Source organism: Triticum aestivum, chromosome 1A, assembly GCF_018294505.1.
Source record: "Triticum aestivum cultivar Chinese Spring chromosome 1A, IWGSC CS RefSeq v2.1, whole genome shotgun sequence".
In the NCBI taxonomy this organism is placed as follows: domain Eukaryota; kingdom Viridiplantae; phylum Streptophyta; class Magnoliopsida; order Poales; family Poaceae; genus Triticum; species Triticum aestivum.
In genome coordinates this window covers 43,964,211-43,981,364 of record NC_057794.1, presented here as the reverse complement: position 1 = coordinate 43,981,364, position 17,154 = coordinate 43,964,211, and the positions used below count along the sequence as shown (strand labels likewise).

The 17,154-nt window shown below is 44.7% G+C and overlaps 2 protein-coding genes across 2 annotated transcripts; one reads left to right on the top strand and one right to left on the bottom strand.

Annotated features, from left to right (window-relative positions):
* Positions 1-58: 58 nt before the first annotated feature.
* On the bottom strand, positions 59-2,007 carry LOC123188761 (pentatricopeptide repeat-containing protein At1g09900). Its single transcript, XM_044600997.1, has one exon. It carries the CDS (start codon positions 1,923-1,925, stop codon positions 258-260), a length of 1,668 nt encoding a protein of 555 aa, XP_044456932.1. The 5' UTR covers positions 1,926-2,007; the 3' UTR covers positions 59-257.
* A 490-nt stretch (positions 2,008-2,497) lies between these two features.
* On the top strand, positions 2,498-4,924 carry LOC123188754 (putative nuclease HARBI1). Its single transcript, XM_044600994.1, has 3 exons — positions 2,498-2,699; positions 3,279-3,772; positions 3,864-4,924. Exons 2-3 carry the CDS (start codon positions 3,293-3,295, stop codon positions 4,545-4,547), a joined length of 1,164 nt encoding a protein of 387 aa, XP_044456929.1. The 5' UTR covers positions 2,498-2,699; positions 3,279-3,292; the 3' UTR covers positions 4,548-4,924.
* The last annotated feature ends 12,230 nt before the right edge of the window (positions 4,925-17,154 follow it).

Below are 17,154 nucleotides of genomic sequence, written 5' to 3'. Positions count from 1 at the left end.
AAACAAAAAAAAAACGAAGTTTCTAGCAAGTTGAACTGGAGGAGGCTGTACAAGTTTCTAGCAAGTTGAACTGGAGGAGGCTGTGCGCTTCACATTAAGAAAGGACACTCACATGTTCAGAAGAACACAGCGTCGAATAAGACATCATTAAGAACAATTTAGTATCTCTACGTACTGCCGAAGATGCACAAGAACATACTCCTGGATCCACACACTCCTACTGGTCTGGTCAACCTTTTTAAGTATGCATAGTTCCATCAAGCATCAAGTAACCGAATGGCTCCCTTATTTACCAAAGTCTTACTCACCACCCCTCTGGAGCACAACTCAGCCAGCATTTCCCGTGCCTCCTTGACCAGGCCTTCATAAGCCAAGCCTTCAATCAATATAGTGTAAGTCGATTCGTTTGGCATGCAGCCATTTGATACCATGTAGGTAAACAGATCGATAGCACTATGTGTTTCACGCCTTTTGCAAAGCCCAAGAAGTATCGCGTTGTACAGCACAGTGTTGGGCCTTATGCCCATGTCTTGCACTTTACAAAATGCTTTGATCGCTTCTTCGATTCTGTCTTCCCGACAAAGGCCAGAAGATATTGTCGAGTAAGTGATTATATCCGGCTGGAGCCCTTTGGTTACCATTTCATTCAGCAGCTCTAAAGCTTCCTCTGTCTTGCCGGCTTTGGTAAGGCCATCGATGACGGTGTTGTAGCTAATCAAGACAGGGGTGCAGCCTTTGTCCTTGAGTTGATGAAGCAACTCAACAGCGGCATCAACCTCCCCACCGCGACACAGCGCGGTAAGAAGAGTGTTGTATGAGACGATGTCGGGGTAACAGCCGCTGGACACCATCAGTTCCACAAACGCCATGGCTCTATCCATCTTCTTTTGCTTGCAGAACGCGTGAAGTATCGGGTTGTAGCTCAACGAATTGGGCGTGCACCCGTACTTTGGGATCTGATCAAGAATCTCCATCGCAGGCTCAACCAATCCTCTCCGGCACAAAAAGCTGATGAGCATGTTGAATGTCACCACATTTGGGGGGCACCCCTTGCGACTCATCTCAGCCATGAGCTTCTCGGCGTCCTCCCACCGCTCCGCGGTACACAAGCCCTTCAACACAATGTTGTAGCTGACGGTGTTCGGCTCGCATCCGTTGGACGGCAGGCTCTTCAAGAACTCCATGGCGTCATCGACCCGCCCTTCCTGGCAAATGCCGTTGACGATGACGTTGTAGGTGATTATGTCCGGGGCGCACCCCTTGTCGCGCATCTCGTCGAGCAGCTTCATGGCCTGCTTGTACCCGCTCCTCTTGCAGGTGGCCTCGAGCAGGATGGTGTAGGTGACCACGTCGGGGACGCACCCACGGCGGAGCATATCGTCGAGCACCGCGAGGGCATTGTCGGTCCTGCCGCGCCCGCACAGGCCGCGGATGAGGGTGTTGTAGGTGTAGGCGTCGGGCTCCATGGGCATCGCCGCGACGAGCCGGCGCGCGTTGTCGAGCTGCCCCGTGACGCAGTACCCGGCGACCATGGCGTTGTAGGCCATGACGTCGGGCTCGCAGGCGGCCAGCACGCGCCGGGCCTCCGCGGTGCGCCCGGACGCGCACAGCTTCTTGATGAGCGCGGCGCAGGGCCCCGGTGCGGCGGCGGCCGCGGAAGGGTCGAGGCCCGCCATGGACTCGACGAGCCGGAGGGCCCCCTCGAGGTCGCCGCGGCGGACCAGCCCTCGCAGGCGGTCGTTGGAGGCGGCGGCGCTGCGGTGGGGGACGGCATTGGGAGCCGCGGCGGCGCCGGCATAGGCCAGGGTGAGGCGTGGTTTGGGGGCGGCGGTTTTGGGCGTGGGGAGGGAAGGGTATGGGTGCGAGGAGGCCAAGGTGGGGAGGGCGGACATGGCGGGAGGCGGCGCTGCTGCCGGCGGCGCCATCTTTGCTCGTGCCGCGGCGACGATAAGGTTGTGAGTGGGGCGGTGGAGGCGTGGAGACCTTGGAGCCTCGGAGTTTTTTTCTACGAGACTACGAAAGCCCGTCGGCTGTGCAGGCCTCATTTTCGCTAACGTAATTGGGCTTCCATTTCTCAAACAAAAAAGCAGCAAAGGATATACCCAAAAAGAAAAGGCAGCCCTTTGCTTAAAATAAATATCAAAGGCTGCCCAAATTATGTAGGCAATTATTAAACCATTTTGAACCAAGATTGATCCGAACAGAACGAATTCAAACTTCTCCTATAAAAGTTCCCCGTGCGAAAGTTATACAAAAAAAGAGTAATTAAAAGGGAAAATGAATTTGAGGCATGCTAAATGCGCCCAATGAAAACTTGAATGAACGGTATCTTCGTATGGAGTGAATTTTGTTTTTTGAGCAGTATGGAGTGAAGTCAGTTGACTTGCTTCGAAAAAGGGCTACAAACGAGACTGAACAATGCTGGTAAGAAATGTCGGTTGGGCTGCGCGTAGATGAGGCCCATGTGTAAAGGTGGCCCGGCGCCCCAGAACGACAAGTTCTTCAACGACAGTCCAGTTTCTCTTTCCTCGCTGACCGACGGCGCTCATCTGCGGTGGCCGGTGACTTCGCCGGATGTGAATCCCCCCCTCCCGGTCCCCGTAGCCACGCGCCCTTGCCCTCTGTCCGCCTCGTACCCTGCGCCCTCCCTGCTTGCCGGCGACGGCTTGGGCAGCCTCTGCTCCGTCGCCAATCCTCAGGTAGCGCCCGATGCCTCCCCAATCCGCTCTAATACAGATAGAGATAGAGTGTGTTTTTCTAGTTTGGAGGACTAGTGTTACTAATGTTTGATGCGGCCGTTAGCCTGTTGTTACTTATGGCTCATATGTTGGTAACATTCGCTAATTACATGGGGGATCTATTATTCGATGCACTTCCGGTTAGATGGATTTTTCCTGATATGTGTAATCTCATCTGCTGCATCATATGTCACATATTTATCACATGGTGTTGTTAGTAGTGCACAAACGTGCAGGAACCATGGTTTATACCATCAAACAATGAAACAAAATGTACGGGAAAGATTCTTGAGACCCAAATATGAGTTGCCAGCTCTTTTTCTTAAGCAGTTACCGATAAATCCTTCTATTCCTCAATGACGAATGAAGTAACTTATTGCTGTGGGAAATTCCTTGGTCAAGCTAACATTAATATTCAAACTACTTTTCCCTCTACTTCTTGATTGTTATTGTCCAGCACCTCCTTTGAACTTTTTGCAGACATATATATATATTTGCTTCCCGGTTCTTCATTTGAAATTTAATCTTTCTGAATGCTAGTGATTTTTGGCAAAATGGATCCTGAAGATCTCAGTGACTCGGAGGAAGAAGATGATGAGATGATGCTACTCATTTTGCCAGCTTTATATCTGGCTTCTGCTGGGTACGAGGCAAAACGTACACGATATCGCAGTGGCGCAGAATGGATATGCGAAGTTCTTGAAGACGAACGAGGTCAGGGCTATCCGAAACTTTGGATTGAACCTCATGTTCTCCGTGAATTTTCACAGTATGTTAGGTCAAAACATCTCCTGCGGAATACAAGAGGTGTTTCTGTGGAAGAGCAGATCGGCATGTTTGTGTACATGCTCTCACGAAACGCTAATTTTGACCAACTAAGTGATAGATTTGAGCGCAGCAGAGAGACCATCCATAGACATATCAAGGCATGCTTTGATGCGATCGTCTCACTGAAAGGTGACTTTGTGAAGCATCCTGGAACTAAGACTCATTGGAAAATATTATCTGATCCGCATTTCGGGCCATACTTTGAGGTAAGTGTGTGTAACTTAAGGTTGCCTAGTTTCGTAACTTGTATGCTTTTCTGTTACATCTCAATTACTTAGTAGATGTTTTCTCTTGCAGAACTGTATAGGAGCAATCGATGGAATTCATTTCCCGTTGACAATATCAGATAGGGAAGCGGCTCCATATCGAAATAGAGAAGGATCCATCACTCAAAATGTTATGCTTGCTTGTGATTTTGATCTCAATTTTGTCCATGTGTCCTCTGGCTGGGAAGGCTCTGCACCTGATGCAGAGGTCTTGCATTCTGCCATAGAATCTGGATTTCAAGTTCCAAGAGGCAAATATTATTTGGTAGATGGGGGTTATCCGAACACTCCTTCTTTTCTTGCTCCTTATAGCGGGATCCCTTACCATATCGAAGAGCAGGAGCAGAGAAGTTGCCCAGCAAGAGACTACAAGGAGTTGTTCAACCTTCGCCATGCACAACTGCATGGCCATATAAAAGATGCTATAGGTCTATTAAAGATGAGATTTCCAGTTTTAAAGGTTGCGACATCATACCGGTTAGAGACTCAACTGAAAATTCCAGCAGCGGCAGTGGTGTTGCATAACATAATTCAGAGGCAAGAAGATGCTGAAGGACCCTCAGTTAACCAAACAATCCCAATCGATACCCGTGAAAGTGGGAATGCCGCACATGGCCATGTTGTTTCAGCACTCAACAATCAGTGTGACACGGGCGGTGCTTTAAGAGACGATATTGCAAAGAGGATGTGGGCAGATTACGTAATAAATATGTGATTTTTCATATTTCTTACGCACCGAAGGTAAAAAAGAGGAAAGGATGTACAAGTCCTCTAAAGCCTTTGGGGTTTGCCTAGACTGACACAAGAGAAGTGGGCAGCCTGAAGGAAGAATCAAATCAATGGAAAACAATCCTCAATTTCGATGTCTCATGATGCTTCTTGTTTGAAGAATGCTTCGTACTGGTAGATTTTTTCTTCTTCTTTTCTCTGAATCAAGACTCCAAGATTTGTAGTAAAGTTGGGATTGGACGTGTTAATGCGGGTTTTGACTGCCTGGTCTGACTCTGCTTTTGTTGCTTAGGCTTCAAGACATGTATCAGCAGCAAAGTTTATGTTGACCCCTACTTTCTTTGCAATTCTTATCATCGATCAGTGTACAGTGTATTCCGGTTGCTCTTCTATTTTTCTTATTTTTCTGAACACAAGCTCTACCAAACTTGGCACTTGCCTGCCTCTACCTAAGAAATGCGCAATACAAGATTGGCCTGCAATAATCAGTGCAAAGTTGTGTATTCCTGAAGTAGAGTTGAGACCATGTCAGCTATATACAGTGGTTCGCATTGCTCCCTCGTCAATATATGAGCCCCCCTGAGCCGTACTTAAACACATCATTATTTGTGGTAAAGTTCATTTCTATTGATTTTGTCGTCAGACTTTGGCGAGCTTCCGAGATTTTGCCTTTACTCACAGAGACGGCTTGAAATGTTACCAGTTGCATTCGGCTTGTATGGTTGAGCCTGTTCCAGGTTCAGTTTGCAATAATGACAGCGACGGTGCGGCTGTTTCGGTAGTTAGATTTTGTAGACTTGGCAATGCCTGCCCAGGATAACGGATAGCAAATTCCCTACTAAAAACTGACTACCAAATCCTGGACTTTGCAGTAGTGCTAAACCAACTTCAGTTAGTCAATAACTGGTCATGAATATGCAGGGAGAAACTATGCCTGGTGCTCATCCGCAGGCATTGTCCGTCATGAATAGGTTTGCTTTTGACTGTGCAAAGTGTAAATACGACGCATGGAAAAGAGAGTAGAAGTACCCTGGCCTGAATTAATGGAAGACACCGACATCACATCGTAAGTTTTCTTGTAGTAGAATATTTATAGGCAACAGGCTCAAAATGATTTAGCATAGGTTTATGAAAGGGGCCAGTATGGTCTCGTGTCAATCCCCAACAAGTACGGCTGCATGCCACCAGCCAACAGCGAAATCTTTCATGGTAAAAACAGTATTTTGATGGTGGATTTCAGTCGACTGTATCAGTTCCATGTGACTAATATCATGCTAAAAAAGTGCAATTTTTTTCAAAAGAAAATTGACTGCACATTCTGGATTATAATCTGATGGGGTAACATGAGTAGGAGTACTTGATCATAAGAAAGCAATCTTCTGTTTCCAAACTCAAAGTGAATGGCATGTTCATCATAGTACAAGGCCCCAACTGACAAAAACAGAGGCAGCAAAAGAGGCATCTGCATTGTACTACCAATGCGAAAAAGACACTCCATAAAGAAAACAAACTTTTTCTCTTTCTTTCTGTAAAAGAAAACAACCACCCCACAAGATTGCATTTTGGCACATGCCATCTCTCTTCTCATGGCCTCCCCCTAAACCCCAACCAAACCCTTCTGGAGTCTCTGTGGTACGATAATCCTATCTTCTCTTTCTTGTTTTCCCCAAAGAAATGTAGCTTTTGATCCTTGCAGGTACAGTACTACTTTTGACCCTTCTGGAGTACAGCAGAATGCAGACCAAACAGGCCCGGTTTCCATGTGTGCTCATCTCAGGTTGATGCTAGGATGGGTATCCTCGGTTGCAAGGGTGGCAGAAGCCTCTAAACTGCTTTTGACCATGCAGCGAACCAACCTTGCACTAGTAAAATAAAAGTAGTTCCTTTTTTCTTTATTACCAGACCAATCAATGTCTTGATGAGTGAAAATATAATGCTACTTTTTTTTTCTTTGAGTTGGGAAATATAATGCTATGCTAGTAAGTAGGAGTAGATTGCTGCGTATTCTGGAGTAGCAAAAACGTAACCAAGCATTACTTCCGCATGCACTCGAATTTCCATCACCACAAATGCTTTTTCTTCCTCAACTTTGTTCTTTCGGCTAGCTGCCAGAAGATCCGGTATTCAAAAAATCTCAAAACTCTCGGCATTTTACTGTCCAAAAAATTAAACAAATTTTGAATTCAAACCTTTTGAGCTCATAATATAAATATTCTTCGCTAATAATGGCTCAAAACCTCGATTGTTCCAGTGGGTACTCAAGCACGTCTCATTCTAGGTCGACTTCCTCGTTCTACCAGCACATCACTCGTTGTTACAGTCGGATTTGGCAAATCCGTCCCCTTATATGTCCACGGACGCATCCGGACACGCCCCTCATATATTGTGCGAGGTAGCTACATATCTCAAATCTCGACTCTCAAATCCAGTCGACACACTCGGTCCCTACTCGCACACAACCCTAGCCATCATTATGCAATTTCTCTCACGGTTGATGCTTTCAGTGGTGTCATTCCGTCAACCGTGTGCACGGCCGTGTGCACACGGCCGTTCAGGAGAGCAGGCCTTCAGAACCTTGCCTTTTGCGATCCTGCACCGAGAGACCGGCCATAAGGTTTTTAGAGAGCGTCTCTGTGCGACTGCTCCTTGTTTGTCATCGTCTTGGTGTCGACTACTTCCCCGACATCGGCCCCATGGCTATCGCCGCCGCCGCCGCCAAGAAGAAGGCTGCAGAGGCAGCTTTACCCTAGCCTATTGGAGAGCATGATCTTACCATCCCTATTTACTCTGTTCATGTGGTAGTCGTATTTATTGTGTTCATAGATGTTTTGGTTCTATGTTTGGTACATGGTTGTTTAGATATCGGTACGAGCTTCATACTTTTATTCCAAGCATCATCATGATTTATTCATCATGGATTAAATAAACTAATAAAAAGTTGCTAATTTACCCATCAAAACCGTGACTACGTGTAGCTTGAGGCCGTTGTATTTTATTAGTACTCCTACAATATTAGGGTTGGTTCCTCTATACATTCAGTTCTGAAGGTCCCTGATAGGGGACATATGGCTACATCTTGTGTGCAGGTTGATGGAGGTTAACCATTTTGATGAGGCTGATACGCTTCAGTGGAAACTGTCGATGGCAGGAGTTTTCTGGGTGAAGTCCATGTATCTAGATTTAATAGACTCTGGTTAAATCCCAAAATCGCTTCATATTTGGAAGATTAAAGTGTCTTTAAAAATAAAAAATTATGTGGCTTGCACACAAGTGATTCTGACTATGGATAACTTGGCAAAATGCAGATGGGAGTGTAGTAAACATGCTGCTTTTGCAATCAAACACCTTTTTCTCAAATGCCCACTAGCCAAGCTTTTATAGTGTAAGGTACATGTGGTCTTTAACATTACTCCTCCGAATAGTATTACAACTTATTTGGGATGTGGTTGGATGGACTAGAGCCTCAAATTACAACACATATTTGAGTCGGGGTGTGTGCATTAATAGACAATCCATTACAATCATTTTGCAGGTCATCTACAGAGCAACTGCATGGATCCCTATGTGGTCGTTACTCAGCCATGGTAGATTACTACTCCTTGGACCTGTGTAGCAATCGTGGAAGTAATCAGTGGCGGTTTATACCATCACGGAAGAAATTCAGTCTCAATGGTCACACGGCGACTTACCAAAGATAGCAGAAACCATCTGAGACACCCGGCGTTTTAAGCCGGTTAGCTCAGTGGTCACCTTTTCCAGATCAGCCTCAGCCTTTTCGGCGCGCTGCGTTAGAGCGGTTTTCTCTTCGGCCCAGGAGTTTCTTTCAGCATGAAAACCGGTCTTCAGTTTTTCCATCTCCTCCAGGCTAAACTTGAATTTTAAATCGGCTTTCCGGGTCTCAGATTCTTGAATCTTCAGCTGGGTTTTTGCATCAGCCAGTTGTGATTGTAGTTCAGCAGTGGCTTCCTGTACAAACACAGAGTTACAAACACATTTATGCCCGGGTTACAGGAGTATAAGTCCCAAGCCTTTTGCAAGCAACAACACTTGGCACTTGGGGGGCTAATGCATATTTGCTCATACTGAAGAGTTCTTCCTACCGCGGTTTATATGACTAAGTCCCAAGCACTTTGCAAGCGACAATACTTCGGACTTGGGGGCTAATGCATATTTGCTCATACTTTGCTAATACTTTATGATGACCCGCCAGTGCCACGAACAACCACAGACGGCTCATGGGGGCTACATGAGTAAGTTCTGATCTTTAAACACTAATAAGTATTGGTTTATTCATGCTGATTAAACCGGCCCTTGAGGGCTACAGATGCAATGTTGATCATTAAAATCCGGTCTAAGTGAAAGATGGTTTTTTGAAGGATTTTTCTCAAAGATGCTTTATACTCATTGCTATTCTAAAGTCTACCGCATATTCAATTCTATTATACACAGTAGGCTTGGGGGCTGACAGGATATGCATACTGTACTTAAGCCAGAATTCATACCTCATATTTTCGATGCATTTGCTTCACCATATCAATTTCAAGATCTCGGCTGGTATGTACTTGGTTGAGGTAGCCAGACAGTACTTCACTGCTGCTCAAGTGAGAATAGTGAGCAACATCAAATCTCACTTTCCGCTTTTCAATAAACTCCTGTTTAGCAGAGTGTTTGGCCAAAATAGTTGGATTTCCCGGTTCTGGAAAGCCAGTGCCAGTAATCGTAACATCGTCGGTATGTGTCTCCGACGGTTTAACTGGGCTTGATGATCCAGCATTCAAAGGATTGAGTATTGACTGGTCACCGGAAGGGTCACGAATCTCTGGTGGGGCCTCGTGGGCAGGTTCTTTTGGTTGTTTTTCAGCAATGTCCGAGTTTGGGATTTGCTGCTCCGGTTCAGGGATTTTAGGATCTTAAACCGTTTGTCACCTTTGCCTTCTTGATAGGTTTTTCTTTTCCACTGCACGGTTCATGAGAGATCAGTACAAGTATAAGAGCATAAGGAGATGGAAAACAAAAGGGATGTTACCCAGGGGCAGTCTTGAAACCCGACAGCTGAGTTTGGGATGAATCGCCGGAAGAAGGGCGAGAAATCTCCTGATAATTTGAATCGAAAGGAAAGTGGCTGATGAATAAGACCCGCCAAGGGGTAAAAAGAGTTAAGTTTGGAAAGACCTCATTTTGCCGTTTTCGTGGAGCTGGAGTATTTGGTAAACCGGACGATAACTCTTCACCTCCGCTGGTCCGAGTTTGTCACCGACTCTCGTGCTGCTGTTGCTTCAAAAGAGAGTGAGGATCCAAATGAGCTAAGGGGTGCGAAAAGCTTACTTTCCGGGTTTCCCGTCAAATTTTCTGTCTTGGCAAAGGCTATGAGTCGGACGAAATAATAGTTACCTCTTCTTTAGCTGCTTGGCTGGCCCCCGTGTCATCCTGAGCATAGTCAGTGTCAATAAGGTGATTGAAAAAGGAGCCAAGGGAGTCAAGGGCTACCTCTGACTCAGAGTTTTCATCCAGTTCAAACATGCTGGAGGCGCTTGATTTCTTCTTGTTTTTCTTAGTGGTTTTCTTGGCGGCTTTCTTGGCAGCCCTGGCCTTCTTGGCAGCTTCATGGTCGTACTTCTTCCAAAAATCAGAATCAGCCTGTGAAAAGTCATCAAACTTGAGTTAATAAAGCGTTTAAATGATGAGGTAAAGGTAAAAAAATAGAGTCTCACATCTGGTGGCGGGTTAAGTTTGCATAAAGGGTTCAGACCCACTTTGCTACAATCTTCCAGATCTTCATTCAAAAGGGACTTGGTCATTTCGGTGATTGCCTCGTTAGTTAAGCGCACAGGGCCGTGGTGCAGCGGATCTTTTATACCACCAGTGTAAGTACACATTAAGTCGGGCCAACGGCTCAAGGGTATGATTTGCTAGGAAACCCAGCACCGAACCAAATCAATGCCAGTTAACCCATTTCCCAGTAGAGCTTTAACCTTTGCAGTGCTAGGGGCAAGCTTTGCACGTTCAGCAGCGGTAAGTTTTTCAGGAAGAAGATGTTTTGGGTCCGGGCGCTCGACACGATAACCCAACAAGGGATTCTCGTCAGCCGGAGAGGTATCTTTGCAGTAAAACCATGTTTGGTTCTAATCCTTGGGATGACTCGGCAAGCAAGCATAGGGGAAGATAGCATATCTTCTTCGTTGAATTGAGATTGCGCCAAGTTCCAAACTGGGTCTGTTCGTGAACTCGTTTTGGTGGTTCAAATAAAAATATTCTTTGAAAAGTTCAACACTGGGCTCCTCTTGAAGGTATACTTCGCAGAAGACTTGAAAGTTGCAAATGTTTGACACGGAATTGGGTCTAATGTCTTGCGGATGGAGTTGAAAGAAGTTCAGAACATCTCAGAAAAAATTAGAGCCGGGCGGTGAGAAGCCCCGATTCATGTGGTCAGTGAAAACAATGACCTCACCATCCTTTGGTTGAGATCTTTCTTCACCAAGATTGGGGGCACGATAATGCATAACATTCTTTGCTGGCAAGTACCCGACTTTGACAAAATCTTTGAGAGTGTCTTCGGTAACAATGGACTTGACCCAGTTGCATGAAGTGGTTGTCTTTGGCGGCATTGTGAAGAGAAAAGCTTAAAGAAAAGATTTTTTTTGCCATGTTAAGTTGATTCATTAAAGTCAGAAGTAAAAAACTGCAGCATATACTCCGAATGGCGGCTTAAATGGGGCCTAATGACATATGGCTAGTGAGAACCGGTGATGTAAGCCACCATGATTAGATTGGTATATGTCAAAGTGGGAAATCTGCTAAGTGTTAAATAAACAGGTTTTACAGACTAGAGCAAGGTATTTGGATCTAGCACTGTGCGGAAAAGGAAAATAAATTAAAACCTAAATATTGCAGTAGTGGAGGAACTAACGCATTGGTAAGATTTCTGCGGCTAAAGGGCATGCTCAGTGATTAAGGCAAAGGATAGAAACATGTTTTGCATATTCCAAAGGCCAGTTTTGGATCCAAGTAAGGATTAAACAGAAGCGTGATGAAGAACATTGATGAACTCATGAGAACTGAAGAAACCGTAATGAAGATCTACGGTGGATAAGATAAGGTACTCACCGGAACTGCTGAGCAATGGAGAGGTGCTGCAGTTTTTCTCTGGTCCCGTTCAGGGTGATGCAATGGCCGAGGTCGAGGACGACGATGAGCTTCGCGGCGGCGGTAGTGCTCATATGTGCAGAGGCGTCGCGGAGAGAGGAGGAAGACGAGAAGGAAAGAAGGGGGAGAATGGATGGGCTGTCGGGGCCTATTTATAAGGAAAGGGTCAGTAGGCGGGCGCAAGAAACGAGGAGGCTAAAAGATGATTATCCAGCCTTTTTGACGCTTTGATTTTCGGGGTGGTCAATTAAAGATAAAGATCCATTAAGATATGTTGTGTCTCATACGAAATTAATGGCTGATGATGTCATGGCGGGTTTCCGTCATTCCAGAGGATGACGTCATGGCGGGTTACAACATCTTGTGAAGAACAAATGAAGAAGGATTTTTTCCCTAAGTGTTGAAGATTGAAATGAACAAATTCAAATCAACCTGGGGCCTAATGTTGGGGATGTAACTATTAGGTTAACCCACCCAGGAGGGGCCGGGTTCAGCCACGGCGGTCTATCAGGACAAAGCCCATAAAGGCGCTAAAGATGGCGGTTCACTATGAAGACTCGTTAAAAGGCCCAAGGCCCAGAGGCGGCTTAAAGCCCATAAGCGTAAATCGCCATATATGTATAACATGTATTGTAAGGCATGTGTATTTGGTCACCGAGCCGGACATGTTATATGAACTGGCCGGGACTCTGTAAAACCGGTGGGCGTCAACATGTGTATATAAAGGGACGACCTAGCGGCGGTTTAGGGTAAGAGACAACAGATCGAAAGCTAGGTCAGGCGTATTCGCTCCCTGGTAATCGAGACATAAGTAATACCACCTCAACTGGAGTAGGCCTTTACCTTCACCGCAAGGGGCTGAACTAGTATAAACTCCTATATCCTTTGTCCCGTTTAACCCCTTTAAGCTAACCTAGTGCAATGGCTCCACGACTAAGTCCTCACACTAGGACATCTGCCATGACAATTCCATGACAGTTGGCGCCCACCGTGGAGCCAATGCACAGTGGTTTTGAGTTCTTGAAGGGCAACTTCGAAGGGATCAAGGGATACGCTGTGGGCCGGATGACCAAGAGTCGTCACAGCAAGCTCTACATCGATGATGCAGGCTAGGGCCCCGAGGCCGACTCAATTGAGTACGGGTACCGGGCCCCCTTCGGCGGAATCCACGTCTTCATCGGCAAAATCGGTGAGCCGGGCCCTAAGCCGGACATCTGCACCGGCATCATCGAGACGGCTCAGCGTGCGAGACCCGCCCGAGTTCGGCCCCCATGAAACGTGCCTTCGTGGGATTCATCCATGGAGCAGAATTTGAGGAAGGATCTACATCTGGCGGTGAGACGGCCATCTATTCTGATGGTGAGTCGTCCGTAGGCGAGACTACTTCACTGTATCAATGCTACCTCTTGAGCACTGTGTTGGTTTTCCCGAAGAGGAAGGGATGATGCAGCAAAGTAGCGTAAGTATTTCCCTTAGTTTTTGAGAACCAAGGTATCAATCCAGTAGGAGGCTACGCGCGAGTCCCTCGCACCTGTACAAAACAAATAAATCCTCGCAACCAACGCGATAAGGGGTTGTCAATCCCTACACGGCCACATACGAGAGTGAGATCTGATAGATATGATAAGATAATATTTTTGGTATTTTTGTGATAAAGATGCAAAGTAAAATAAAAGCAAAGTAAAAAGCAAAGGAAATAACTAAGTAGTAGGAGAATAATATGACGAAGATAGACCCAGGGGCCATAGGTTTCACTAGTGGCTTCTCTCAAGAGCATAAGTATTCTATGGTGGGTGAACAAATTACTGTTGAGCAATTGACATAATTGAGCATATTTATGAGAATATCTAGGTATGATCATGTATATAGGCATCACGTCCGAGACAAGTAGACCGACTCCTGCCTGCATCTACTACTATTACTCCACTCATCGACCGCTATCTAGCATGCATCTAGAGTATTAAGTTAATGAAAACAGAGTAACGCCTTAAGCAAGATGACATGATGTAGAGGGATAAACTCATGCAATATGATTAAAACCCCATCTTGTTATCCTCGATGGCAACAATATAATACATGCCTTGCTGCCCCTACTGTCACTGGGAAAGGACACCGCAAGATTGAACCCAAAGCTAAGCACTTCTCCCATTGCAAGAAAGATCAATCTAGTAGGCCAAACCAAACTGATAATTTGAAGAGACTTGCAAAGATAACCAATCATACATAAAAGAATTCAGAGAAGATTCAAATATTGTTCATAGATAGACTTGATCATAAATCCACAATTCATCGATCTCAACAAACACACCGTAAAAAGAAGATTACATCGAATAGATCTCCACAAGAGAGGGGGAGAACATTGTATTGAGATCCAAAAAGAGAGAAGAAGCCATCTAGCTACTAACTATGGACCCGTAGGTCTGAGGTGAACTACTCACACTTCATCGGAAGGGCTATGGTGTTGATGTAGAAGCCCTCCGTGATCGATGCCCCCTCCGGCGGAGCTCTGGAACAGGCCCCAAGATGGGATCTCGTGGATACAGAAAGTTGCGGTGGTGGAATTAGGGTTTTGGTTCTGTATCTGATCGTTTGGGGGTACGTAGGTATATATAGGAGGAAGGAGTACGCCGATGGAGCAACAGGGGGCCCACGAGGGTGGAGGGCGCGCCTGGGGAGGGGGGGGGGGGTAGGCGCGCCCCCTACCTCATGGCCTCCTCTTTTGTGTCTTGACGTAGGGTCCAAGTCTCCTGGGTCTTGTTAATTGAGAAAATCACGTTCCTGAAGGTTTCATTCCATTTGGACTCCGTTTGATATTCCTTTTCTTCGAAACCCTAAAACAGGCAAAAAACAACAATTCTGGGCTGGGCCTCCGTTAATAGGTTAGTCCCAAAAATAATATAAAAGTGGATAATAAAGCCCAATAATGTCCAAAACAGTAGATAGTATAGCATGGAGTAATCAAAAATTATAGATACGTTGGAGACGTATCAAGCATCCCCAAGCTTAATTCCTGCTCGTCCTCGAGTAGGTAAATGATAAAAACAGAATTTTTGATGCGGAGTGCTACTTGGCATAATTTTAATGTAATTCTTCCTAATTGTGGTATGAATATTCAGATCCGAAAGATTCAAGACAAAAGTTCATATTGACATAAAAATAATAATACTTCAAGCATACTAACAAAGCAATTATGTCTTCTCAAAATAACATGGCCAAAGAAAGTTCATCCCTACAAAATCATATAGTTTAGTCATGCTCCATTTTCATCACACAAGGATGCTCTTATCACGCACAACCCCGATGACAAGCCAAGCAATTGTTTCATACTTTGGTAATCTCAAACCTATAAACTTTCACGCAATATATGAGCACGAGCCATGGACATAACATTATGGGTGGAATAGAATATAATGACGGGGTTATGTGGAGAAGACAAAAAGGAGAAAGTCTCACATCAACGAGGCTAATCAATGGGCTATGGAGATTCCCACCGATGATGTTAATGCAAGGAGTAGGGATTGCCATGCAACGGATGCACTAGAGCTATAAATGTATGAAAGCTCAACAAAAGAAACTAAGTGGGTGTGCATCCAACTTGCTTGCTCACGAAGACCTAGGGCACTTGAGGAGTCCCATTGTTGGAATATACAAGCCAAGTTCTATAATGAAAATTCCCACTAGTATATGAAAGTGACAAAACAAGAGACTCTCTATCATGAAGATTACGGTGCTACTTTGAAGCACAAGTGTGGCAAAGGATAGTAACATTGTCCCTTCTCTCTTTTTCTCTCAATTTTTTATTTGGCCTTTCTCCTTTTTTATTTGACCTTTATCTTTTTTTGATAATTCCTCACTTGGGACAATGCTCTAGAGAATGATGATCATCACACTTCTATTTATTTACAACTCAATGATTACAACTCGATACTAGAACAAAAGATGACTCTATATGAATGCCTCCGGTGGTGTACCGGGATATGCAATGAACCAAGAGTGACATGTATGAAAGAATTATGAACGGTGGCTTTGCCACAAATACTATGTCAACTACATGATCATGCCAAGCAATATGACAATGATGAATGTGTCATGATAAACGGAATGGTGGAAAGTTGCATGGCAATATACCTCGGAATGGCTATGGAAATGCCATAATAGGTAGGTATGGTGGCTGTTTTGAGGAAGATATAAGGAGGTTTATGTGTGAAAGAGCGTATCATATCACGGGGTTTGGATGCACCGGCGAAGTTTGCACCAACTCTTAATGTGAGAAAGGGCAACGCACAGTACCGAAGAGGCTAGCAAGGATGGAAGGGTGAGAGTGCGTATAATCCATGGACTCAACATTAGTCATAAATAACTCACATACTTATTGCAAAAATCTACAAGTCATCAAAAACCTTGGCACTACGCGCATGCTCCTAGGGGGATAGATTGGTAGGAGAAGACCATTTCTCGTCCCCGACCGCCACTCATAAGGAAGACAATCAAATAACACCTCATGTTTCAAATTTGTTACATAACGTTTACCATACGTGCATGCTACGGGACTTGCAAACTTCAACACAAGCATTTCTCAATTTCACAACTACTCAACTAGCACAACTTTGATATTATTACCTCCATATCTCAAAACAATCATCAAGCATCAAACTTCTCTTAGTATTCAAAACACTCATAAGAAAATTTTACTAATCTTGAATACCTAGCATAATAGGATTTTAAGTAAATTACCATGCTATTTAAGACTCTCAAAATAATCTAAGTGAAGCATGAGAGATCAATAGTTTCTATAAAACAAATCCACCACCATGCTCTAAAAGATATAAGTGAAGTACTAGAGCAAAACTATATAACTCAAAAGATATAAGCGAAGCACATAGAGTATTCTAACAAATTACAAATCATGTATGGATCTCTCAAAAGGTGTGTACATCAAGGATGATTGTGGTAAACTAAAATTAAAGACTCAAATCATACAAGACGCTCCAAGCAAAACACATATCATGTGGCGAATAAAAATATAGCTCCAAGTAAAGTTACCGATAGAAGTAGACGAAAGAGGGGATGCCTTCCGGGGCATCCCCAAGCTTTGGCTTTTAGGTGTTCTTAGATTATCTTGGGGGTGCCATGGGCATCCCCAAGCTTAGGCTCTTGCCACTCCTTGTTCCATAATCCATCAAATCTTTACCCAAAACTTGAAAACTTCACAACACAAAACTCGAAGTAGAAAATCTCGTGAGCTCCTTTAGCGAAAGAAAAAAAAGACCACTTCAAGGTGCTGTAATGAACTCATTACTTATTTATATTGGTGTTAAACCTACTGTATTCCAACTTCTCTATGGTTTATAAACTATTTTACTAGCCATAGATTCATCAAAATAAGCAAACAACACACGAAAAACAGAATCTGTCAAAAACAGAACAGTCTGTAGTAATCTGTAGCTAGC

Excerpts from the sequence above, each read along its gene's own strand:
- LOC123188761 (XM_044600997.1), bottom strand. The coding sequence starts at position 1,925 with ATGGCGCCGCCGGCAGCAGCGCCGCCTCCCGCCATGTCCGCCCTCCCC.
- LOC123188754 (XM_044600994.1), top strand. The coding sequence starts at position 3,293 with ATGGATCCTGAAGATCTCAGTGACTCGGAGGAAGAAGATGATGAGATG. Across the intron at positions 3,773-3,863 it reads ATTTCGGGCCATACTTTGAG|AACTGTATAGGAGCAATCGA; the intron begins GTAAGTGTGTGT and ends TTTCTCTTGCAG.